We start from the raw sequence: 26,166 nt of genomic DNA on the forward strand, positions 1-26,166 counted from the left end.
CTGGTTTCTCTGTGTTTAATCTATCAAATTCTCATTACAAGAGTTTCAGCCTTCTCGCCTCTATATGTAGTCAGAACAGGTTGCTGCTGCTGTCTTCTGGAGCTGGATATTATCAGCAAGGCAGGCAGGGAAGAAAGCTGCTGCTGCAGCTATTTGAAGGGGGAATAAAGCCCCCTTACAGCTCCCTTCTGGCCACTTGCATAGGAGCTCTGTTTAGGCAACAACAAGCATTGGAGAAAAACAGGTAAGAAAGTTTTGCTATGATGGATGTCCAAGAGAGGACAAGTGCTGTCTGAGAGACATCTCATCAGTGTCAGCCCCTAATTCAGGCAGCTGAAACAACACTGGTTTTTTGGCTGTGGTTGCACAGCATGCCCTGTGCCTGGCCACTCCTGCCTCTGCTCGCAGCTCTACACCAAACGCCATACAAGCAGAAGGAGCATTCAGCGTGAAGGGCTTGGAACAATTTGCTTGTTGTGGATGGTATTTCAAAGTTTATGTGCTCTGTTAATTTTTTTAATGTTTTGGTCCTTATTTCTAACTCATGCCTGTAAGCAGATGGGCCATCCTGCTTGTCGTGAAATGGCATGTCATAGCCCCAGCCCCTCTACTAAACCAATTCCTTCTCTGCTCCTTGGTTATTGTGTACTTGTTTTCTGTGAAACTGTGGGTAGAACTTGCTCTGCCTCCCAGATAAAATTCCCTAATGACTAGGCTACTGGGTGAAACTTCCCTTGTGTCCCTTGTCCCCTGCGTCTTTGGAACCACTCTTGCTGGGACGGGCATGAAGCCCGCTCTCTTACTTCAAGGCAGGTGCTCTCATGATTAGGTCAGTGTCCAGCTCTGTCTCAAGGGGTGAAAAGCAAGCCAGTTTTCTGCTTCACAAAGGGATAATTAGCTTCCTACCTCCGAAGGACAGTCTGGTGTCTCCTAGGTTCAATAATGCTCCTACAAGCCTATATACACCCTGTCCCAGGCAGCAATGCTGGTGCATGAGTGCCCTTTTTTTTTTGGGTATCTGCCTCTCTCCATGCTGTGCCTGGGAGATAGCCAATAAAATGGTCTGTGTATGAGGAATTTTTAAATTAAGCTTAATTTTTTTCTTCTTCTTCCAAAATAAAATTCAGAAGCACTGTACGCACCCAGCTCTCCTTGGCAGACATCTGTTCGAGTAGCTCCTCCAATTATAAACTGAGGGTTGGCGCATAACTCCTGAAAAGACACATTTTCAAAGTATTCATCACCCTTTCTGGTCTGAAAAGCTCCTGTTTCTTGCTCATTGTTTCACTGTGAAAGCTCAAAAAATATTCAAGATTTTCAACATTTCTTAAAAAATATATCCTTTGTCCTTTTTCTGATTAACATGGTGTCAGAACAATGTTTCCTTATTAAATTAAAAACTGCATGTGTTTTTTTGGAGGCAAATCTTGAAGCCTTTTGCTACTTGAGACTGTCGGTGATATTGGTGAGAATTTTTGGTACTGTGGGGCCAGAGGTGAAAATTCAACCTTGGCATTTACATCTTATTTTATCTTGCTGTGGTTTTGGCTCAAGAAGTGCAAATGAGTTTGTGACCGTTGCTGCTGGATCTGACACTGGAGCTGTGTTGAGCTGCCACTGACACGGAGGATGTTCCCCCACTTCCTGGGAAGCCAACCACACAAATGTTTTTATTAGTAAACCACCACCCCCCTTTCCTCCTGGCCCTTTGGGGCCCGCTGACTAAGTAATGGCAATGACCGTCCCTCCTACCCCAACTCTGAGCCCTCCAACAATTCATGCCATATATATATATATATATATAAGGAAGTTAATATTGTCTCTCTAGAGACAAAAGCCTTCCCCTTCTGCCGAGCATTTTCTATGAACTTCTGGATGACAGCAAGGGCAGTCTATAGGAAGCCTAACTTGGTGACCAGTGTTGGGGAAGGCTTAGGCAGTTGCCTGCTCTCCCAGAGGGTGGTCGTTTTCAGCTCCGAGTATCCCTGTGTCACTGAGCTGTGGAGACAGGGCCAGCCCAGGACTTTGAGTGTGTGTGTGTGATGAAGAGCCAGTTTATTAATTTCCTCTTGCAATAGGTGTGATCGCAGCTACATCCTTTTAGCTTCTGTGGTTATCCAGCTGGTTAATCTCAGTGGACAGGAGTAGGTTACTTACCACACAGAAAAGGTTTTGTGTTGGTTTTTCTCTTCTGCCTCTGAATCAGTGCACCTGGTGGCAGTCAGCTGCGCATGATGTATTACTCACCTAGACACCTGTCTTTTCTGGCACATACACATTTCTCTCAAATGCATTTCCACCTCCTCTCTTTCTATAAACCACTGTTTAAATCAGAAGATCAGGTACTGATGGCAGAGTGTCTAACACACACTGTCTGCAAACCAGCAGTCACAAACTTGGGGGGGGTGACCTTAGCAGTGAATATTTATTTTGCAGGGCACATTTCTCCAGCAGGTCTCTTTCAGATCACCCACTGGGTCCTGCTGCCTGTTTCAGATGCAGGCAGGTAAGTGAGCAGTGATCCCACCAGCCTGCAACTGTGGGCAGTTTGTAGATGGAAACTTGTTGGCTGTTCGAAAAAGTCCAAGCAACGAGCAGGGCTGCGATCTCCAACAGGAGTCATCTGCAACCCACAGAAGCAGGTCAGATCTGGGTTCCTCCACAGGAGAGCAAAGCAGAGGGTTTGCCCCAAGCACATGTGCTTGTGCCACCTTGCAGCAGGGTTGGACTCTGCCCCATGCATTACAATAAGCCAGTGGGTCCAGGTACTTGTGGGTTGAGTGTCCATAAACTGCTTGTGACTCTGCTGAGTGCTGGGAGGGCAGAGGCGTCCTATGTGGGCAGGTCTCTGGCAAGCAGGGCTGGGACATTTAACTCCGCTGGATTTCAGCCCTTGGTCATTCCTGACCGCACTACGCTTGCGGCTGTGCCTCTGCCTGCACCTGGCACAATGTTGCTCTTGCATGAGGAACCACAGTGTAATTTAGAGTTTTCTAAGGCTGCAGGTCTCCCAGAATAAGCAAAGCTAAGAGATACATCCACAGTATTTGCTGCTGAAAGGTTCAGGTGCTAGAGTGAAGTGCCGATGGACAAATGGGGTTGCCAGGGTAAAAACTTCGATTTATTAAACCTGCAAGTTTTAGTTTCTCACTTTTCAGGTGAGAGGGAAAAAAAAATCTAAACCTTGAAATTTTCCCTTCTCTCATTCTCCTTTCCCCCACCTGAGGAAGGTAAGTTGTTGGGGGTTTTTTACGTACTTCACCTTTTTTCGATTGTTCTTGATGTTGCAAGGTGGGGCAAAATGACACAGTAGGGACAGGAAAAAAATGACTGAAAAATGAAAGTGTAGAAAAATCTGTGAAGCCCTGATTTTGTGGTTTTAAAGAAGTTCAGTATCTAATCTTTCCTAATTAAAATGGCCATTTTTAAATGAAAGGCCATTTATAGGATATATGTATTTCAGTAATAACAGTTCCAGTCAGTTGCTCTTTAACTGTTATAGGTGGCTTGTAGCAAGGCAGAGACTTTATTGAAGTATTAGGCTGATTTCCTGAGGTGTACAGTGGCAGGACCATGGTGTGGTACTGCTACAATTGATGGGTGATATCTCCTGGGGTGCCCTGCGCTCTGCCTGGATGCACGTGGGGCATTTGCATCTGTCTCTCGATTGTACCCTGGCCTTGTAGCTCCATGGAGCTGGGATGGACAGAGAGGAAGCAGGTTCCCCTGAAGCAATTGTAGGATTCCTTGCTTTATAAAGGGCTTAGAAGATGTTGATTTGTTTTTTTCCACCCCCTTTTCAGCCTTGCTTCTGCTAACCATTGAGGTAAAACAAGGCAGAAATAAAAGACAAAACATACAGGAATAGTGGGTATTCAGGTCCACCACTGATTTACATGGATGTTCAAATGGGCTTTGATTAGATCTGAACCCAGTAAAACAGGCAGTTATAAAGCACTCTTACCGTGGGCCGCTTCCAGATTATCCCCTGGGTTTTGAAGGAGTACGGTCCCAGGTCCCGGTAGCCCAGTGCAGAAGGACAGGCTGGGAATTCCTCATCCTTGAACAGGGTGCCAGCCTGCAGGCACTGCTGCTTCAGGGCTTTGTAGTCCTGCTTCAAATACTTGATGGCATTCCTGTTGGATCCGAGCCCATCTGCAGCCGCTCTGTCTTGGCACAGCCTCGCCACAACCCTGGACATGCCTGCCCACCCTCCCGGTGTGCGGCACAGCTCTGTCGTTGCCTTCTGGACAAGAGGAGGTGAAATACAGGCAGGTAGCAGGATCAGGTGGAGCCAGGGGCTGCCTTCCTGCTCCAACAGCCCTGGAGGTAGGAGGTACTAGAATTGCAAATATGTACCCAAGATGTACCTGAGACACAAGGGCAGGGAGCTGGCAGGGGCCGCAGCCAGCGCCTCTGGGACTGTGGGCACTGCCTTGTACTACTCACCCTTTATTTGCTTAAAAGCTTGTGAATTCCCTGCCCCTTTTAAAAATATACTTTTAACAAGGAGCAAGGGAAACTGGTGTTTTTGCAGACACACCTATTTAGAAATGGAAAGTGTTTGTGTACGTTCAGTGTGCTGAAAGTCAGGCATGAGGACCAGCACTTTAAAAGTCCAGATGAAGATGGTTTAAAACTCCTTTCCTTCCTTCTGAGATCAGGCTCTGTACTGTCAGAGGGTAAAGCAGCTACAAAACCTGGTGCAGGATATCTACTGCTACAGCTTACATGGCTGTGGAGATGTCAGTGAGTTTTAAATCCAGGAAAAGTTGAAAAGTTGAACCCACTTCTGGCATAAGTGAACTTTTTTAAAAATATTGTCTTTGGCACTCTCAGAGCAGTGTGATTTTATGAATTAACAAAGAGGCAATACAAGACATGAACTTGACAGAGCTAGAGATGGCCAGTTGGCCATATGACCTGCAGAGGACAAGGATACAATCCAGGAGCATGACACAGGCCAAAAGTCAAAAATTATATCACCAAATAGGAGGCAAGCTGGTAACCCCTGCTGCCCATCTCCAGTGTGACCTTGGGCAATAGTCACTGTACCTTCCCCATCTATAAAATTGGGGTCTTAACTCAGCTAGTGAGAAGTTAGCCATCATGTTTAGTCTTTTGGTGATGCTTCCTACATACAAAATGTTTCAAAGAAAAAAAAAACCTTGGGTGCAGAAGGCTTTTTAGACCTTAAAAAATAGTGGTTCCTGTTCCTGCAGTAGAAAAATTCCATTTCTACCCATTTATTTTGTACTGACACAGGGGTGCACACCTCTTTGGCAAGGTGGCTGCAAATTTCTGTAGGTTCTAGAACTGAAGCAGGAGCAATTTTCCACGGAGCACATCTGCTCTCTGCTGTCCTCCTATTTAATGCCCAGGTTCTCCCAGCAAAGCCCACTGCACGTCCACCTGTGAGCGGGACAAAGAGAGCACGTCTGATGACTACCCCATGGGAATTTTAGACCAGAGTTGTGGGGAAGGAAAGTGAGAATTTTTCAGGACTGAAACCGGTTGAGATAAGGAGTCCAAACAGAGGCTAGCCAGGTTGCTAGTCTGCAAATATTTGAAGAGCGTGAATGCAAAAGAGGAAATTGACTTGGCTGGCTCCAGGTGGGCACAGGTAGAGAAGGCTGAGCTGAGGGAAATGCTACACCGGTTATCTAAAAATTAAATTAATACTGTTAAAATCAAGTAAAGGAGAAGGATGCCCAGAATTTAATCTCTGTTACATTTCAGTACCTCTATGTATGTCTATGTACTTAATCAGAATAGAGAGTGTAATAATAAAGGGTTGAGGGGAGGGTTTTTCTTTCCAGGATGGGTTTTTTTTTTCCTGATAAATAGACCCATTCAGAGGTAACTACTTTCTCTGCTTGTGAGACAGAATACTGGTTTCTTTCCCTCCCTGCACCAGCCTCTTATGCTGAAACTTCCTCTGTTCCTGTGGCCCAGAGGCACACTCCCATTTTGCTGTGCTTGCTGTAAGCTGCAAGCTTTGGCAACATTGTTCGTGGAAAATCATGGTGCTCCAGCATTTGAGAAATGTCATTTTGATCAGGAATCTTTTGTTTCCCGTGTACTTTATTGGACATACACTTGATGTGCTGTGTACTCTGTAACTCCAGTTGCCACTAGACACGACTGTGCACAGAAGGGGTGAGGGTACATCACCAGTGTGTTAAGGTGCAACACAGATGAAATACAATCAGATTTTAATCTTCATGAATTCCAGTAAGATGTGCCATAGCATTTTTTTCTGTCCTATATCTCACATTTGTGAAGATGCTGAGGACAACCTTTTTCTCTGATGGAGGCTTGGACCAGGTAACCACCCAGTGTGTCCACCACAAACCTCTGCTCCTAGTGACCTGTAGCACAGCACTTCAAATCCATTTCCAAGCTTGATTAGTAGCAGAATGATTTATTTTGTGTAGAAAGTGATACACAAGCACCATCTAGAGGATATAAAGAAGAGAAAAGGTTATGATTGTACAGTTGCCTACAGAAACAGCTGACAGTTCTGTGATGGGGGAAAAAGTTTTCAGGTTCTCCATGACTCTCAAAAACTGCTGCTGAAGTGGCATTAACCCGTACGGAAGCAACAACCAGAAAAAAAAATTAAAATTGTTCTGATTTCTGTTCCTTCTGGGATTTGCATATTTTTGTCTCACTCTTCCTGTTTTCTTTCCCCTCTTCCCCTTTCTTGTTGACAGCAAAAGGGTGAGAGAAATGAGTAAGAAGAGAATAAACCAGGAAAATCATCTTGATTTCGAAGAGGAACCTGCAAATTCCATGAAATCAAAACTGTGGAAATCTTTAGGAGAAAATAACTGCCAATTACCTAACAGTTCTAGATACATCTTTGCTGTGTTGCATTAGAGGGAAATGAAACAGCTGTCCCATACTGCAGCACTTTGCTAATGAGAATTAAAGATGCTTAGCTGTATTGTAGACCCTACAAAGCAAAAAGAGATTAGCTTGATTTAGAGGGCTTGCCTTCTCCTGTTCTAGATATATGGGTTCCTACCCACCCTACTACTGTGAAAATGAAGTGATTATTAATAAGCAGACTAATGTGAGTTATGAAAGGTCCTAAATGTTTGTCTATAAGATTATTCTTTTGGAGGATGAAATATTTCACTAAATATTTGGGTTGGGGGAATGTTGCTACAAGCTGCAGCCTAGTGGGTTCCCTATAAGGAAACATATCTCAAGTTACCAGTGATCCTGCTCATTTGTTTTTCAAAAGCCAGAAAACTGTTGGTGCCTGAGGAGAAGGAAGATGATGTGCTGCAGCAGTAATGCCTGCACCCCAGGTGTGAAGCTCTGTGACACAACCAGGCTTTGAGGTGTTTCAGCACCATAAGGAGCTGGGAAGGGTGACTGCATTTTGCAGGATGACCCAGGTCTTTCTGCCATCTCTCACTGTATTCGCCAGGGCTGCAGCCAGTCTTGCACTGATGAGGAAATCTTAATCCCTCTCCAGATCCCAGCTCCAGAGGGTAAGGCAATTCCCTCCCTTGTGAAACATCACCACTGCTGCTGTAAGCCTCCTCCAGCTCATTCTGGTGAGGACAGGTCAGCTCCTGGGGAGAAGAGCAGGAGTCCAGGGGGTGCATAGCCCCATTTCCCTCTTCCTGGGCATTGGCTAGTTGCTCCCCATTGTTCCCCAAATATCTGTGTAGAGTGAAGGACAGCTGAGCAAGAGAGAGGAGGGATGCTGTGAGGCAGAGCAGCACTGAGCTGCTCACAACTGCTGAGTGTGGGTGTAGGGGAGAAGTAGTCAATCCTACCTGGGACTGAAGGCTTTGAGTGGCAGCTGGGTGTTCCTTATCAGCAACCAGCATGTGCTGCTGCAGCAACAGCTGAAACCACTTTACTTGCAAAATGGGAGTTAGTGACTTTTTTAAAGAGCTGCAGGTGTGCAGAGAGCTTAAGAAAAAGTCAGATTTTTTTTTCTTTCTGAAGTTGCCTAGTTCTAGGGGGACACTGGTGGGTAACTATTCTTAGGGCTGCTATTTTACTTAGGAGCATTACACTGGTCTTACAGTCCAGTGGAAATCACCCCTTTCTTTAAAGAAAATGGGCATATTGTGTAAGTATGTAGAAGATCAAGGGACTGGCTCATGTAGTGCTCAAAAGAACTTCCATCCCTCTAACTGTGGACTCACATGTCAACCATAAGCAGAAAAAGAAGGAAAACATAGGCCCACTGTTAAACGGAAAAGGAGAGTCAATCACCAACGATGCTGAAAAGGCAGAGGTCCTCAACACTTTCTTCACCTCTGTCTTTACCAGCACTGCTGGGACTGAGGCTTTGGGAACGAAATTGCCGGTTGATCCAAACACTGACCCACCATCAATGAAGGAAGACTTAGTACATGGATTACTCCAGGAGCTTGACCCCTACAAATCAAAGGGCCCTGATGACATCCACCCAAGGGTGTTGAGAGCGCTGGCTGACATCATTGCAAGGCCACTCTCCGTAATCTTCGAGAAGTTGTGGAGAACAGGGGATGTCCCAGAGGACTGGAGGAAGGCAAATGTTACCCCTATCTACAAGAAAGGCTTGAGGGAGGATCCAGGTAACTATAGGCCCATTAACCTTTCTTCAATCCCTGGGAAGTTATGGAACGAATCCTCCTGGGGGCCATCACAAGTCAAATGAAGCATGTGATTGGGAAAAGCCAACATGGCTTCACTAAAGGCAGATTGTGCTTGACTAACCTGGTGGCCTTCTATGACAAAGTGACTTGCCCGGTTGACATGGGGCGGGCAGTGGACATTGTCTACCTGGACTTCTCCAAGGCCTTTGATATGGTCCCCCACAGTCTCCTCCTTGAGAAATTAGTGGGTTATGGCCTAGACAAGTGGTTTGTGCAGTGGGTGGGGCACTGGCTGACAGGCCGTACCCAAAGGGTGGTGGTAAATAGCTCCTTTTCCAAGTGGCAACCTGTCACAAGTGGAGTCCCCCAGGGATCAATATTGGGCCCAATGTTGTTCAATATCTTTATAAGTGATCTGGATAATGGGATCAAGTGTAGCCTGATGAAGTTTGCGGATGACACCAAATTGAGTTGGGGAAGTAGGCACTCCAGAAGGGAGAGATGCTCTGCAGGAAGATCTGGATAGGCTGGAAGAGTGGGCCAGCAAGAACCTTATGAAGTTCAACAAGGAGAAGTGTAAGGTCATGTACCTGGGAAAACATAATCCAGGAGTGCAGTACAGACTGGAATCCACCTGGCTGGAGAGCAGCTCTGTGGAAAGGGATCTGGGGGTCCTGGTGGACAGAAAGCTCAACATGAGTGAACAGTGTGCTGCTGCAGCCAAGAAGGCCAACAGGATGCTGGGTTGCATCAAAAAGGGCATCACCAGCAGAGAGAAAAAAGTCATTATTCCGCTTTACTCAGTGCTTGTCAGGCCACACCTGGAGTACTGTGTACAGTTCTGGTCCCCTCTATACAAAAAGGATGCAGACAGGCTGGAAGGGGTCCAGAGAAGGGCCACCAAGATGATCAGAGGACTGGGAAGCCTGCCATATGAGGATAGGTTGGGAGAACTGGGTTTGTTCAGCCTTGAGAAAAGGAGGCTTAGAGGGGATCTCATCACCATGTACCAGTACTTAAGGGGCAGCTACAAAGAAGATGGAGACTCCCTTTTTACAAGGAGTCACATGGAGAGGACAAGGGGGAATGGACACAAATTGCTCTTGGGGAGATTCCGATTGGACACAGTGGAAAATTCTTCACAGTGAGTACAGTCAACCATTGGAATAATCTCCCCAGGGAAGTGGTTGACTCGGCCCCGTTGGACACCTTCAAGAGTCATCTGGACAGGGTGCTGGGCCATCTTGTCTAGACTGTGCTCTTCCTAGAAAGGTTGGACTAGATAATCCCTGAGGTCCCTTCCAACCTGTGATTCTATGATTCTGTGATCCGCTGCTGGACTGGAAGCACCTGACTTGTTGACTTACCTGGCTGCAGACAGCTTTGTACCAGCAGCTGTTCAGGGGGCTGCTGGTACAGCCAACTTCCCATATAATAAGTGATATCACACCAACATATCCTTGTCTATCATCAAACTACCTGGGACAGTACAGTCCCTATATGTTAGGGACCGGTCTAAAAAGCCATGGTAGCAAATATTCCTCTTCTCTGCATTGCTCTGGATACCTATCCCACCATCTGCTTGAATCCTTGCTGGCACAATTTCCTTCTGGCTTTGCTCCCTTCTGTCCCTCTCCTTTTCTGTGTGGCTCTGTCTCAACCCCCGTCCCACTGCAGAGACTCTAAGAAAACCCTGGTAACTGACAGCACAGTGTGGCCGTATAACATGCTTGTACATGCTTGATCTTCTTGATCATTGTCTAAGCAGAGGCTGTTGGCATGTTGCCAGCAGACCCTACAGTGGGCTGTGACTATCATCTATGGGAAGCAGGGAGATGACTAAAAAAAGCAAACCAATTATATGACAAACTTCAACCCAGCTTAAACTTTTGCATCTACTGGAAAGTGGCTACAGGAGTTCAGAAACCAAAACCATTTTTTTTGGACCAGTGAAAACCACTGCTTTAAACTGACGCTGGTTCCCTTTAATGTGACTCTTGAAAAATTATAGAAGTCTGACCTGTGGCAGCTATACAGATTTGAGCCACAGTGTGGAGCCAGACAAACACCTTTTGAGCAGCTTTACAGCTCCTGTATCTGTCGCGTTAGGATGCAACATGGCTCGTTGTTAGTTAAACTCTGAGGTAGTAAGGTGCTGTTGTCTCTCAGTCTCCTGGTTCAGTAGATGGCCGCCTTGCCTGTGAGATAATTCAGCAGTGCTTAATGAATCGAATCAGTTGAGCAAAAACATCCTCTGGTGTCATACTGTGCCCTGCTAGAGCTTCAGCACAGCTATGCTGGAGACCTTGGCTAATGGCGTACTGGTAATTGAGTGTACACAGCATGTACCAGCTCTGTTCAGAGAGCACTTACAGCACATAACATTATTTGATTCATTTCCAGTTCTCTGTGTGTGACTGATGTACTATGTGCCTCAATACTGAGCTACAAATACCACTATTGTCTTCATTAAGAGGGCCCCTCTGACCTGCAAGGAAGAACTGACACCTTCAAAGCAGAATAAAGTTCGTCTGTGCCAGGCCAGGTTTGGACAATCTCCTCAGGACTGCTCCCTTGGATGGCCACGATCTACGCAGGTGTTGCTGGCTGGTGTGGCTCATACCACTCATATCTAACTTCAAAAAGATTTTGGGGACCTCCTCTACTATACTGTGATTTGAATGCTCAATGCTTGTTTCCTATTCAATAGCTATGGTTTCCCACCTATGTAAGTTGGGCCTATGCTGAGTATAAGCAGAGGAATCATGAGAGATTGAAGTCCAAAGCCACCAAGCAAATGGACAGTGTCTCTTGGGACATGAAGGCACCGCATATCAGCAAAGAAGAAAAACTTCTGATTTAGAGTTTTCAAGGAAAAATTCTCACTGAAGCTCAGCAAACAGCACAGCTGGGTATTTTATGGTTCTTTAGACATCTTTCAAACAATAATGTTCATTTTAGCCAGATAGGATGGCTCCAAACAAGCGTTTAGTGCATCCAGGGCTTGGGGTATGACCCACAAAAAGAGGTGCCTCTCCTTCTGAGGCAGCTGGGCAGCCATCGCAGGCAGTGGGTGCAGCACTAAGGGCCATCAGCTTCTGCAGCGCCGCCCGGGGAACGCTGCCTGGCACCCAGCACATCCTGAGTCAGACCTAAAATATGAAAAATTATTTGAATTTTCCCTTGGAGGGTTGCCAGCAGCAGCATTTCAGCCATCCTCGGCTGCAGCATACAGCCAAAACAGAGACACTCCTTTTCCTCCACCGCATGACGGAGGCGCACGTTTGGGGGGAACTTGCTGCGTGCAACTTGGGCTACGGAGGGGTATGCGGGTGGATTAATGCCAGCGGTGACAGCAACACATGCTTTGGTTACCACCAGCGAATCAAGCTGTAACTGATTTCTGTTGTGTGCAGCATTCAAAATCGTAACAGGATGACAGTACAGAGTACATCTGTACCATATTAGGTTTTGAGTCATATTAGGTTTTTCCCTTCCTTTGACTTTTTTCTAAGCTTCCAGATTTAAACCTGGATACATCTGTTTTTTAGGCAGGAAATGTTGAAATTTTTTTTTAATTGATGGATTCGTATAGCAATACGGGACCCAGGGCTGGCACAGGTGTGGAGCAGATGAGGTGCCGTCTGCGAGGGAGACGCGCTTCCCGTCGGGTCCACGGGGAACAGAGATGGAGACCAGGGCGGGGGGGAGGTTACTTCATCCGTGACTCGGAGGGGGTGCGGCTGCCTCCCGGCGCAGAGGGACTCGAGCAAACCGGGGGACGCCGCGGGGCTGAGCGCCGGCGGCACTCGTGACCCCCGCGGAGGAGCGGGGGGCGGGTGTCGGGCCGGGGCGTGGCGGAGCGGAGCGGGGCGATGGCGGGGATGGCGGCGGCGGTGGCGAAGGAGCGGGCTGCGGCGCTGGGCGCGGGGCGGCACGACCGCGCCGTCCCCTACTTGGGCCAGGACTTCGGGGCGCTGCGGCGGGAGTGCCTGCAGGAAGGGCGGCTCTTCCAGGACCCCTCTTTCCCCGCCGGCCCCACCGCCCTCGGCTACCGAGAGCTGGGGCCCAGCTCCTACAAGACACAGGGCGTTGTCTGGCGCAGACCCACGGTAGGGCGGCGGTGGGGGGGGAGGGCGGTCCTGGTTGCATCCTTCCGCGGCACCACCAAGCCTTTTTACCCCAGTTTCCCCCCCCCCCCCCCCCCCCCCAATTTGGTTTAATTTAATTCTGCGGGGGCTGTTCGTGTGCTGTTTGCTCCCCCTTCTCCCTCTCGGCCCATCCGGAGGCGCGTTTCTCCGGCCGCCGCCCGGCCCCGGCCCCGGCCCCGGGTCGGGGGGCGGCTGGCGAGCGCGGTGCGGGCGGCCCCGGGCCCAGCCGCGCTCCCGCAGCCTCCCCGGGCAGCGCCCCGGCCACTGCGAAATCCCGGTGCGCCCGCTTTGTGAGGCTGCGGCCGCCCCGGGCACTGGGGGTGTCCCTTTGCCCGGTGACCTGGCTGGCTGGGTGACATGCTCCATCTGGAAAACAAACAGCAAAAAAGCGCTTTGCTCCTCCATCCTGAACTCTCCGAGGGGACAAACGGCTTGCTTTGGGTAGCTCTTGGGGCTGTCACTTCGGGTAACTCTTTTCCTTAGCAGAGAGATGAGCTGACCACGATGCAGAGGTTTCCTTTACGAGCCCTCGCTCAGCCTTGCGCCTCTGGCTACCGAAGCAGCCCAGTCTGGCCACGGGAGCCATCGGGTCAGATGGACTCCAGGGTGCCTAGGCATTTCTGAGAGACCCCGACATAGTCGGTGGCAGGGAGGTAATAGCAGAGCGGTGTGTGCATGTGTGTAAAAATGCAGGGGACCTGCTGGCACATACTGTGAAGTGAGATGGCTGCCCACAAGCTTTGGTCACCATCTCTTGTTGTCACCGTGCTTAACGTGTCTGGTGCCCGCACTCGTTCCTGACCTGCTCCGTCCCTGTGGCATTCATCTGCTGTGGTCAATCACTTGTTTAAGTTTGCTGCAAGTGTGGCCTTGTATCCTCCCTTACCTGCAGATATATGTAATGCAAGGCTTGTTTTGTTCGCAGGAGCTGTGTTCCAGCCCGCAGTTCATAGCCGGTGGAGCCACTCGCACAGACATCTGCCAAGGGGCCTTAGGTAAGGTGGAGGCAGAAGGCTGAGTCTTCCGTGTGGGTGCTGCCCCAGGACACTAGAGGTTATACTAGGCTGTAACTCACTCTGTAAACACATTCTTTTGCATCCTACCACCTCTCTTCGTATCAAATCAGATCTTTCTTGCCTGTCCTCTGCCTGTCCAGCTGCAGGTAGGGGCGATGTGTGTTTGGCCACTGAGCACAGCATTGCTGTGTGCACTGAGCAGGGATGGCACAGACTGGTTTCCTGATGGCTTTTCTGGTCACTACCAGTTCCTTTTGTGTCTGAGTACCTGAGGGTAGCTTGACTAATTTCTGCCTTTAACAGTCTGCTTAGAAGAGCACTTGAGTGCACAGTGAGGTGCTTCTTTCCCCAGTGGGAGAGAGTGCTGCTGAGCAGGAGGGACACCCTGAAACCTGGAAAGATGCAGTATGGAGAAACGAATTATATGGAGGGATTCCCGGCTGCTCAATAGCTCTTGAGGAAAACAAAACTAGGGGTATTTCAGGAAGGATGGGCCAGCCTGTGAGCCCTCTGCTTTTGCTATGACTGCCACTAAGTTTGTGCCATGGCAGCCTGTGGGTCAGCTACTCTGGAGGAGCCCCAGGAGCTGTGGGGAAGCCCCAGGGGACAGCGGAAAGTGGGTGGCTTAACCTGGCTGTGCAGGCACAGCCATCCCCATCTCGAAGCCTCTCTCGTGCCTTGCCTGACAGCAGGGGTTTTACGTGAGTACTTCCATGCCTTTCCTCCTAGAAGGCAGCGTGGAGGCTGGTAAGGAGGACAGCGGTGGGGATGTGAGAGGAAATAAGCTGAAGTGGAAGCAGTGAGGCTCATATTTATTCCATAACTGTAGGGAGAGGGTTTTAGATTAGACTGATAGCGCGGTTGAGGGAAAGCTCTCGGTGTAGGGAAGCATGACTAATATGTGCCGTGTATTGTGCTTTCAGGGTTGGCAAAGGAATGAAGTTCTCTTCATTTGCTTTTCACCAGCACAATGTTAGCCACGTTGTGGATTCTTAGTTTCTAGTCCCACTGCTGCTATTTGTGTTTTCATGTCCAAAAATGTAACAGATAGGGAAGCTGAGTTCACGTTTTATGCTTATGTTTTCTTTCAGGAGTTACTCAGGTTGGTGCTTTAACAACTATATACAATTTGTGTAAATACCCCTGACAATAAAAAATACTTAGATTGTGAATGTAGTTCACCTCATGCCCCAGTATGATCTGTGGCATGGATTAGACTCTGTTGTGTCATCGGCAAAGTCCTTGGCATGTCCCCAGCTTCCTTTGTGTGTTCTCTCTCTGCCTAATACAATGTCTTCCACCACGACTGCTGTGGCATAAAGCATGTCCCAGTGCTTAACACACATGCCAGGCATCTGTCCTCTTTTTTTTTTTTTTCCTAATTGTGAAACTTCACAGCTAAGGAGTAGTTACATGTGAAATGACAGTTTATTGTAATGCCATCTCAACAGCTGCCATTTTACATAGATGCTCATTTCTGAAAGCACCTAGTTGCTTCCTGCCTTCTGTAGACTTCCAGCTTTTCTATCCAGGTGTTGTGGCAGTAAAAGCACTATAATGAAAGATTTGTAACTTAGTTTTCAAGTTGTGGAGCTGCTGTTGCTAATGCTAAACCTTGTTTTAAACTGATGAACACATTCGTTGTCTTGAGGTCTTTGGACCAGTCAGGTGTTCTCATGAGGTTATACAGTACCACCAAAGGATACAAACTGACTCATATCTTGTATTATTTTATCTTCTGAAACAATATTTAATGGGAGGTTGTTAGTGTTCGTGTTTATATTCCTGTTTTCACCATGACTAAGTAATGCTGTGACTCACCCCACTATCTTCTTATGAATCTGGGCAGGATTTTGGTTTTGAGTGACAGTTTAGTGGTTGATTAAAAATTAGATGTTATTTGATCTTGTCTCTGTTTAGTCACTGAGTTACTAAGAGCCTATATAGAATCTCTGCTTTTTCACACAATGAGGCTAGCAGATGTGCTGTACAAATGCTGCTTTTTTTTTCCCCCCCACTGCCTCATCTGACACCGGCATTTGTATTGATACCTTTGCTTAAGCTTCCATTTACTTGAACTTTGAGTGCTAACACTAATGTCCTGTCACATTTTAGGATATCACAAAGATTGCACTGGAGGATACCAGGTGCTCTTGGAAACCTGTACTTCTTATTATGTTGCTTTTTTCCACAGGAAGCTTTTGTAGCCTATTTGTCACCCAAAAGGCTTAATCACCAAGCAACAGACCTGTACCCACATAGAGTTTCGTCGCTATTGCGAAGCCGTTCAGAACATCTCAGAGTATCTCAGGGGACAGATGAGGCATCCAAAGCGCATGCACCCATCACTGCTGCAACAGGCTTCTTGGCTGGGGATGTGTAACTGACAGCTCAGCTAATGAGCAGTGGTACAGATGTTCCTTCTAGACCAGGAGTCTTTGGTCTGTGGGCCAGATGCAGCCTATATGTTTCATTGTCGTTGATCTGGACTGTATGACACTGCAATGCGCAAAAGGCATAGCTGATTATCAGCATGGAAAAGGTTGTCCCCTTGCCAAGGCGGCAGTTCATTAGGTTCTCCAGACACCAAAGTTCTGCCCCTTGGGCTTTGGATTTTCCTTTATTCTGTTTTTGTTTCCTTTTAGAAGAAACTTTTCAGAGTTAGTTTTGCAGTATCAGATCTGAACTCAGTGATGGTATTTGGCTAAGAATGGCAGCACGTGGGATGTGGTGACTCATTACACCAGAGCCAGTGTGGAGAGGAAGCTTATCCACCCGTAACCGCCTTCTTTGGAGGGGATGTCACCATGGTATCACAACACCAGGCGTACACAGCACAGTATCTCTCTTGTCGGCTGTTTAGACACAGGTGTCGTCTCCTTACACAAAAATGTGTGGAAAAATAATGGATTGAATAGGATGAATTTAGAAAATCAGATGCATGGTTTTCCCATGCTGGCAACCACTCTACTGTAAGTGGGTTGCCACAGCTTCATGTTTCTAACCAGAAAACTTCCTGGAGTCCCATGGTACTAATATAAATACACTCAGTAGCTGTTAATCTATAGCTATGAGTGTTTTAAAATAGTGATGTGTCTGTGATTGGCTGAATGTACATTTTCCCTTTGACCCCATACTCTTACATGAGCTGTGCAGTGACCAAAGGAGCTGCCTTTCGCTTACATGCCTCGAGTTGCTTCATGGGGATGCTTTGCATCTCTTTGCTCTCCAGAATGACCAATTTTAAGCCCTTACGGCTCTTTATGCTTGCCTTGCAATTACATTTTTGTAACATTCTTGTTCATATCATTGGAGATTAGGTAAATGCAGAGGTGGATGTATAGAAATAAGTGAAGCATGACAGGAAGAAGTAGTACTTATGGTTAATATAAATAAACTCACAGCCTTATAATATTCCCTTTTCTGATAACCTTGTTCTGCCTGTTGTATTGTGTGTTTACAAAAGTTCACCGTGATTTACCTAGCCTTGCTGACACTCCTTTCAGATTCTTCATGTAAGTCTGTTAGCCTCCTCTTGGATTTTCCTTCTCTATCAAAGGAAGGTCACTGTCAAGAGCCTTACAAAAGTACCGGTTCTTAAAGTTAAGACTGTTTGGTAAAGACCCTGCTGAGGCTTATTTAGTGCAGGCTAAAACTCCAGGTATTATCACAAGATCTGTTTTCATCCAGGCTTTGAATTATCAGGTCTACTTTTAGTGATAACTGTTCAGAAAGGGAGAGATGATATCCTGGCTGTTGAGCACTTTTACATGTGGAAACCAAAGGGTGGTGTCTCCCATATATGCTGTATCTGCCTGTTAACCTCAAGAAGACCTTGCCCAGAGTTGTCCAAGTTAAGATCTATATGTTTGTCTGACTCCAAATTCTCCTTAGAAACCAGTATAAAGTTCAACAGAGAGGTTTTACAGCAAAGTCTGCTGTTTCTTTCTCTTCATGTCTGCCTTGATGGGACAGCTAGAAAGTAAAGGAAATTCTTTATAAACTTAGCTTATGGGCTTAGAGGTCCTCTGGGGAGAGTTTCTCCTGCTTGAATTTCAGTGCTTCCTGTGTGCAGAGGAAACCTGACTCAGAGATCTATTGTAGCATTAAAGGGTATATGCTCTTAATATAGATGCCTGACCAGCTTTATGACCAAGGCTTCCTGAGCTACTGTGGTCATGTTGAATTGTTCACTTACTCTTTCTGTGCTGGTCTCTGCCTGCTCAGACCCTGCCTTGTTTGGGGAATAGAAATGCTAGTATTTCTTTGTAAGAGTGGTGGGACATCCACTCTCTGAGCCAGACTTGCTGCTAGTTTAAATCAGCACAGTTTTTCTGGGGGTAGTAACACCAATGTCAAATGCTCTGGGGCTGTCTTGAGTGGTCAGGTTTGCCTGGTTGAGTAAGGCCGTGCAACATGAACTCTGTATTACGCCGCTGGTTGAGCAATTGAGAGGAGAAACACCTCTACAGCTGACTGTGAACAAGGGGCATAGGATATGCCTCCAGATGTTTCCACCCACCCAATAAAGCATACACAAATTGCCTTCAGCTCTGCCTGCATCTTTGTTGTAGAGGCCAGGAGCTGCATGGTTTTATCCAGCTATGCCTTAGGACTAGCACGGCGGTGCTGAGCAGGCTGAGTTGCTCTTGTTCTGGGTTTATCTAATTTAGTCTGAATAAGAGCATGTATCTACCTAACCATGTGAAAGCATCCTAGCAGTCTAGGTAAGCATACCTGTGCTGGCTTTAGTCTAGCTTGTATAGGCCTAAGCTGCCAGAGACTCACTCCATGTCTGAGTTGCGCGTGTCTGTCTGTAAGAGCCTTGCAGAGCCTGGGATGTGTGCTGGCATTGTTCTTCTGCAGGTTATCAGTCATTTGGCCCCTGTGCTGTGATCAGGCTGGTTAATCTATCCATTTGTATATTTGTGAATTGTTTCATGCCTGCTCCTAATGACCAGGATACTTTGAGATTGCCTGTTTGTTAGAAGTTAAAAGTCTTAGTAAGGCTTGCTAACTTTTCCCAGGTGAGAGTGTTCCTGCTGGAGGGGCAGTGGCACATCAAGTAGAAGGAAGATCCCACTCTTTCCTTTCTTTTAGGATTTTGTTGACCTTAAAAACACCTATGAGCCAGTGGCTCATAGTGACAGAAAAGGAATTTTTGTGGGGAAGGCCAAGGGTTATCTGCCCACGTGCGGTGCTGGGTGTTGATGGAAAGTGCTCAGCTCTCCTGTGGTGTGCGCTGGTCCAGTGCACGTGTATATTTACATCCATTCCCTTCTCCCACAGTGTCTCTGACATTTGATATTTCTGCTGCAAAACACATAATCCACTGCTCACTTGACCCAGAAGAGCCCTGTCACAAGCTGTAACCTCCTTTAACTCAGTAAGACAACAGAAAGACTTTTTTGTCTGGGTTAATGAATTAACTTGCTGTGGGATGAGTACCAGTGGGAGAAAAACAATTTAAGGAGGAAGCAGTGGAGACAATAGGATATTAATTCAGCCTCACCCCTCAAGAGCTCCACTTAAAATGCCAGGGCTATTCTCTAGAAGGGAGTTGTCCCTTGGCTTTAAAGAACCCCAATTCTTGTTCAGAAACTACCTTTTCTGGAGACTTAATAAAAACAGGGATCCTCAGTACAGAAGGGATCTCTCAGCAGCCTCTCCCCAGTGCTTACAAATGTTGCCAGGTTTGTCTGGCGACTCCTTTGGTCAAAAAATCAAACAAGAAAACCTTACAAACATAACTTTGTGCAGGCAGGCTGTGTAAGGGAGAGCACAGATCTAAGCTGAGCTGAAGTTGAACTGTTGTTGCTCTTTGATGGAGGGGTTTGTTTGCAGAGCCCTTTAGTGTCCTCCTCTTTAAGGAGAATTGCTTTGAAGGGTCACTGCTAAAGCCTTCACATGGCTGGAGGCCAGAGGATCATACTGTTAATTGTAGATTAGCCCATCCAGAAATGTCTCTTAGTATCTTATGACCCCAGTCTCTTTCCCTGCAAGCCCACTTGCTGTGCTTGGCGGTGCCTCTGAATGCACCATGGCACCAGAGGGTGCACAGCTGCCAGGGAAGAGGGTCTCAATGCTACAAAGGAGGCTGTAAGAAGAGTTGCCATTTTGCAGGGTGAGATGAATGTGCTGTTGCAGAGGAGGGAGGGGAACATACTCATTGCTTCATAAGCTGTCACAGGAGAACGACAAGGTGACTTTCCTGTTTGAAAAATGTCTCTGATGTGATGATTTTTCCATTGCAATACAAGCAGCCAGAGGCAGGGCTGAAGGGAACGTTTTATGTTTGGTTATTTCCCTCTAGGTTATGGAATAGTAAAACATCTGGAGTTTGGAAATTATTCTGAAATTCCACATCTTCCACCTTTCATGAGATGTGAAAAGGGCCATGCGACAAATGTAATTCATAGAGCTGCTGCTGGGGTTCAGCTGTGAAAAGTGATTGGGCAGCCTGGAGGGAGTTGCAGGTTGCCTGTGTTCCTCTTTGCGCTATCTGAGTGGTGCTGGGTGTGAGCTTGAGGGTGACCAAAAGCTGCTTCTGCCTGAGGACTTCTCCCAGCTGCCCATTTGAACTCCAGCTTCTTACCTGAGGGCTTTTGACCCTTTTCCTATAGGGGAGAGCTGGCTGTGTAGAGACTGCTACTTTGCTGGTCTCTGACTTGGTAGCAGCTGTGGCTGGTTCATGTTTCTTGAATCTGCAGTCCCGCACACACTGCAGGACCATTCTGTGGAGTCTGATGCGTAGTACTGACGTGCCTGTGTTCACAAAGCAAGGCAATGGCAGATCTGCTAAGGGTAACAAGGATTTTTGTGTTGGGCTGTGGGAGTCAGGGGATCAGCTGGGTCTTTAAGTCTCTAATCACCTTGCTAATGGGCTGCAGAAAACCCATGGCTGAGCAGCAAGGTAACCACTCTGTTAAAGTAATGCTGGTATCTGAAAATAATTACACAAAATAGGGGTAATGTTTATATAGTTGTGGTCTCCTCCTCCCTGTGCTTGGTCGGAGATGGTGTGGAAAAATACTATCCAGACAGCCCAGACCCTGGGACTCTGGCTGCAGGCTCAGTGTATGTTGGCTCCATCCCAGGAAAGGTGAAGATGTGTGTGGGACTGGGGAACAGTGTCTGCCTTCAGACCTTCCCTGGCTCTCTGGTGACTAGCACCAGAGACGAGACGTGGGACTAAATAGAGAGGCCTCTAGCAAGAGCCTCCAGAGTTGTATAAGGTGAAAGGATCTCCTGTTTGGTACGAGGCTGGCAAGAAACCTTAAAGGAAGCTGGTCCATAGGATATGTCTCTGGATGGCAAGTCAACAGGCGTTTATTAAACATGGAGGAAGGAAAGGAAAACAGTCCATGCTTGAGAAAACACTGGCCTTTTGAGGAGAAACTGCACCCCTGAGTACCTGCGTGAGCCCACAGGCCCTGCTCTTCGCCTTTTCCCTATGCTCCTTCCTAACCTATAGACACTCCATTGAATATTAGGTTTTCTTTCAAATAGTCCCAGCATGGGTGATAACTGTGTTGGTAGGTCATGAAAGCCTGCTTTTGCTTTTTTTTACTACTTTGGTCTTGAGGAAATACAATGCTTGTCTGGAAATGGCGAGTATTTCTGTACATACATTTGATCTGCCTGAGAGGTAAAGTGATGAGAGGGATCATCTCATCACAGTGGAGGTGATTATTGGTTTTAATGCACAATCCCTATGCAGTACGAAAACTAAAGAATAAAGTTTGAATAATGAATGGTGTCTTTTTTTTTTCCTTTTTTATGTTTTTTTTTTTAATAAGGGGACTGTTGGCTCTTGGCCGCTATTGCCTCTCTCACACTGAATGAAGAAATTCTGGCCCGTGTTGTTCCCAAAGACCAGAGCTTCCAGGATAAATATGCTGGAATTTTCCACTTCCAGGTAGGTGGAAAACAGCCTTCCCCCCAGTGCTGTTGGCCAGGATTCAATGTGGCTGGCTATCTCTACATGTGTGGTGTTTCCTGGAACACTTTGGTTAGCGGTCTTCCTTCTTCTACCACCACCACCCTCCTTGGATGTCTCAATTTTTCTGCCTGGCTCTTTGACGTCCCTCAAAGTGCTGGGAGGAGGGGCTGTCTTTGTGGTCCTTCCCCTATTGGCAGGTCCAGCTGAGGACATGCACCCCTGAACAGGGTGGGCAAAGTTGGCTGTGAGGGGTATTGCTTTTCCTCTAGGAAATTGCTGTCAGCAGCTAAATGACTTGGTGACCTGAGTGCACAGCATGGGGCAGTGATGAAGTGTTTGTTCTGTCTTTCCAGTTCTGGCAGTATGGGGAGTGGGTGGACGTCGTGGTGGACGACAGGCTGCCCACCAAGAACGGGGAGCTGCTCTTTGTGCACTCAGCGGAGGGCAGCGAGTTCTGGAGCGCACTGCTGGAGAAGGCCTACGCCAAGTGAGTTGAGGCCAGCCTTTCACCCCGCTCAGATCTAATGCTTCTGCTTCTCCATAGCATCGTCAACTGCACAGACACTATGCGTTTAAAATGTCAACCTAATTATTAGCCTTTACAACTTCTGGGGTATCCCACAACGGCTGCTTTACTAAAGTTTTGCTGACACATGCTTAAGACAAGTAATCATAAGTACTGGCTTTCTAGGTAGCCAAGAAAAACTTGGCTAGGAGGCTGTCCTAGAGCACTGCCTCCTGTCACCAGGGCCTGGGAAGCTCTGTTTCATGTGCTCTATGCAACTGTGAGGGCTTGCAGCTGCAGTGCTTCAGCGTACAAAGCATGCCAGTCCACGTGCACAGGCCTCTGTTCAAGGTGAAGATGCTAAAATCTGAATTTCCAGTTTTGGGGTGGTCAGGGAGTAATTCTGCCATATAACATCATTGTTTTCAGTTGCCTTAAGACATTGAGCTTATTTAGATAACCTGACAATCAGACCTGTTATTTTTAAAAGTATTGAAAGACTGTGGAGCTAGAGAGGCAAATTATTGGGTCTTGATTTTTTTTTTAATATTACTTTTTCTTCAAATAGTGTTCATTATTTTTGTCATTTATATGACTGAACCTGCAACCGGTATATATAATTGTATAAGATTTGATGCTGGTCTTTCCAAGTACAGAGGTCTAAGAAGCATAGCTGAATGGGGGGGCATGTTCATAGCTGCTGTGCTGCTGTTGAAAGCAGAAATGCTGTAACAGCTGGCACAACAGAATGCCCCTCTCCAAATGAAGAGGAGAATAGGGAACCGGGTGGTTTTATGTGTGAGAAGAAGAAAACAGGGAGCCTGATGGTTGTGTTTGTGTGTGTGTGTGTGTGTGTGTGTGTGTGTGTGTGTGTCCTTCCATGCAGGCTGAACGGATCTTACGAGTCTCTCTCTGGTGGCACCACCACTGAAGGCTTTGAGGACTTCACCGGTGGAATTGCAGAATGGTATGAGCTGCAGAAGGCACCACCCAACCTCTTCAGAATCATCCAGAAGGCACTTCAGAAAGGCTCTCTCCTTGGCTGCTCCATTGATGTGAGTTAGCAGGCTTATTGCTGGGTGCTCGGCTCTCGCTGGGCATGCAGGCAGCTGGGGGATGGTCCTGTGCTCCATCCACAGAGGTGCACAGAACCTCTGCCTATGGTTCTCTGCTCTGCCTTTTGCCTGAAGAATTTGACCCGAAAGTGTGACACAGGCATATGCTCTTCTTGGTGGGTTATGTCTGAGAACAGGTTGAAACGTAGACTTAATTAGTTCATGTGTACAAGCTCATTGCCTTCCTTGGTTTTTTCTTCGAGAGCTAGAGCTTTTGCTGTTTCATAGATTCATGGTCACAAATCGTACAGGGAGCTCATTAGGGGTCCTGATATACATCTTTGTTCTTAAGAAAACCTATAGCTTGGCAGCAGGTTGACACCGGCTGAGTGGGTTTGGACAGAAGGCTGCTGCTAATGGCCTCTGAGGTCAGATGCTCAGAGGTGGCAACCTCCATCCTTGCCCGTAGCCTGCTTGTCACACAAATTGTACCAAAACATTCCCAAAAAATCTGGGCTCTGTTCTTGAAGCAGGGAGGCTTGGACTGTTGGCAGGCCTCTAAAAGGCTTTATCGGAAAACATGTCACCAAAAGCTGAACCTGCACCAGAAGGAAAACCGGATCTTTGGCCCTGCCTGCAAGGATTCAGTATCACTTTTAGACTCACTGAAATGAGTCTACATATGGTTATTGTGATAATCACCCTGCTCCCAAATGAGATTACATCTTAGTTATGTCTAAGGGAAAGGTAAACTGTTAACAAGAACTTTGTTCATAATATAAAATGAAGTATTTCCTCCTATTTTATAAGTTAAATTGGAGCCACAGGAGAAGGAAGCTTCACAGCAGGAAAAGTACTTGGTTAATGTCTGTTGTGTGACTTCATGGCACTTTCGAGGCCTGTTTTACTAGTTTGCATTTAGATAAGAGCCTGACATCTGGTTTTTTGCCCCAGATTGATAGAAATCTGTTGTCAGGTGGGGGGCAGGTTGTTAAATATATTCCTTTCTTGGTAATTAATTAATTACCAATTAATTAATTACCAGTAATTAATGAGTTTAGTGTTTGAAAAATCCTGTATAATCTCCTCTTCTGTGAGAGAAATGGGGACACAGAGGTTAAGCATTACATGGAGAGTCTGCTGAAGGGCAGTAATAGGGCATAAATTGACAGCAGGAATCCTGCCTGCTTGATCCCACCATCTTTTCAAACTTCAGATATGCTTTTTTTAAAGATCACACTTTATGAAATGGTGGGAAGGTGATGGCAATGCATGTTTCATGGAGGTCTAAGTACCTTTAGAGCAAGACATCAAGCAGTCATTTTCTAGCAAGAAGTAGTTTTTCTCTGCAGTGTTTATAGGCCAGACTGCCCAAGTATTGTAATGGCCATGAAAAAGTGAGAGGGTGATATGCCTTCAGGAATGAATGGCATCCAAAGTGCAGCCTTTCCCTTGCTCCCCTGGATGGCAGGTCCTAGTTCTGGGGAAACGAAGGGGACCCTCCCACTCTTCTGTGGAGCCAGGAGGAGTGCTTTGACCTTGAAGCAAAGCACTAGAGCTTGTGGGACTAGGGTGTGATCCGTGATGATGCCTGGGCAGCCTCAGGCCGGTCACCCATTGTGTTGCTCCTGGTCCCTTGAGAACGTGGAGTTCATCATGTGTATCCTGTTTGTACAGTGTTTGGAGATGCACGGGAGGGGTTGCAGCACACCAAGTGTTTTGGAGCCGGGAGGGAGCTTTGCTGTGGTGCAGGACTTCTGGTGTGCGCCCCATGCCATGAATGTGGGCCCTGGGGCCTCCAGCACCACCACACGTGCTGCCTTCCCCTCTCTCTGCTCTGTCATGCAGATCCCTCTTGTTGCTTCTGTGCAGCAGCTAAACCACCCCTGCAGCCTCCCAGTGAGACTAAAGCTCCATTAGAGGAGTAAGCTTTGCTCTGCTGGATCCCCTGCTTCATGGGAAGCCATGTTCACCAAGCTTCTTTCCCTCTCCAGATCACCAGTGCGGCAGAGACGGAGGCAGTCACCTCCCAGAAGCTGGTGAAGGGACATGCGTACTCAGTCACCGGGGCAGAGGAGGTAGGCGTGCCACCCCAAAGGGGCGAAATGCAGCGAGCTTTGTATGTGGCCCTGGCCATGACAGTCACAAATTTGTCTTCGATGTTGCAAACTCTCTAGTCTCACCCATTTTGCTGGATCAGGTTTTGAGTCCCTCCTTTCTGAAGAAATACTGAATTAGTTGGCATGTTTTGGATAAATGCAAACTTGACTTCTTGAGGTTTTGACAAAAAAAAAAACCCCACCCTTTTTTTCCGTAAGCACTGCTATATCCCAGTGAGCAGGCAGTGGGAAGCCCTGTGCAGAGGGCATGCTACCCTCTGCTGGTGACCAGGCCCCTCAACACATTTCTAAGTAACAGGCAGTGCTGTACCTTAAGCACACGTCAAGATGTACGAGAGATGTGTGCCAAGCAAAAACAACCAAAAAGAATTATTTTCCCTTAAACGCCTTTCAGCAGGGCACAGTGTTCGAACACAAGGTGCCTGTCCAAGAGCAGGTGACTGGCAGAGGTAAGGCGAGTGGAAACAAAAGAAGCAGATCATGGTGTCCTTCCAGGTGTGTAACAGTCTTTCAGTCACTTCACTGATAATTGTTTCTGAAATAATTTCTGAAACTTTGGAATGAGGTGTAGAGAGCTGCTGGCATGCTGCGCTGAGGTGGATGCTGCTAATGGGCAGGTCTATGTGCTTGCATTTGGGCCTCCTCTCACAGCGAAAGCAGCAAAGAAGGAGTTTGACCTTAATTCACAAACAGGCATGATTTAGCCAGGCTTCTCCTATGAAGATAAGTGCAGGCTTTGTAAGGATAGTTCATCTTTGGCACCAGAAC

At 47.1% G+C, this 26,166-nt stretch overlaps 2 protein-coding genes across 4 annotated transcripts in view; one reads left to right on the plus strand and one right to left on the minus strand.

Annotated features, from left to right (window-relative positions):
• CAPN8 (calpain 8) overlaps nt 1–4,302 on the minus strand; it is a 30,597-nt gene extending 26,295 nt beyond the window's left edge. Inside the window, exons 1-2 of one of the 2 annotated variants that reach the window (XM_009509285.2) lie at nt 3,965–4,302; nt 1,143–1,212 (exon numbers count right to left, since the gene is read on the minus strand). In XM_009509285.2, coding sequence (XP_009507580.2) covers nt 1,143–1,212; nt 3,965–4,201 — 307 coding nt within the window. In that variant the 5' untranslated portion in view covers nt 4,202–4,302. The remainder of the gene's footprint in view (nt 1–1,142; nt 1,213–3,964) is intronic. The other variant, XM_064446330.1, reaches the window with a different exon arrangement.
• Nucleotides 4,303–12,364: 8,062 nt separating this feature from the next.
• CAPN2 (calpain 2) overlaps nt 12,365–26,166 on the plus strand; it is a 33,714-nt gene continuing 19,912 nt past the window's right edge. The window contains exons 1-6 of one of the 2 annotated variants that reach the window (XM_064446334.1): nt 12,365–12,721; nt 13,686–13,755; nt 21,576–21,694; nt 22,072–22,205; nt 23,110–23,278; nt 25,273–25,356. In XM_064446334.1, coding sequence (XP_064302404.1) covers nt 12,485–12,721; nt 13,686–13,755; nt 21,576–21,694; nt 22,072–22,205; nt 23,110–23,278; nt 25,273–25,356 — 813 coding nt within the window. In that variant the 5' untranslated portion in view covers nt 12,365–12,484. The remainder of the gene's footprint in view (nt 12,722–13,685; nt 13,756–21,575; nt 21,695–22,071; nt 22,206–23,109; nt 23,279–25,272; nt 25,357–26,166) is intronic. The other variant, XM_064446333.1, reaches the window with a different exon arrangement.

The sequence above is a fragment of the Phalacrocorax carbo genome, chromosome 3, assembly GCF_963921805.1.
Source record: "Phalacrocorax carbo chromosome 3, bPhaCar2.1, whole genome shotgun sequence".
Classification (NCBI taxonomy): Eukaryota; Metazoa; Chordata; class Aves; order Suliformes; family Phalacrocoracidae; genus Phalacrocorax; species Phalacrocorax carbo.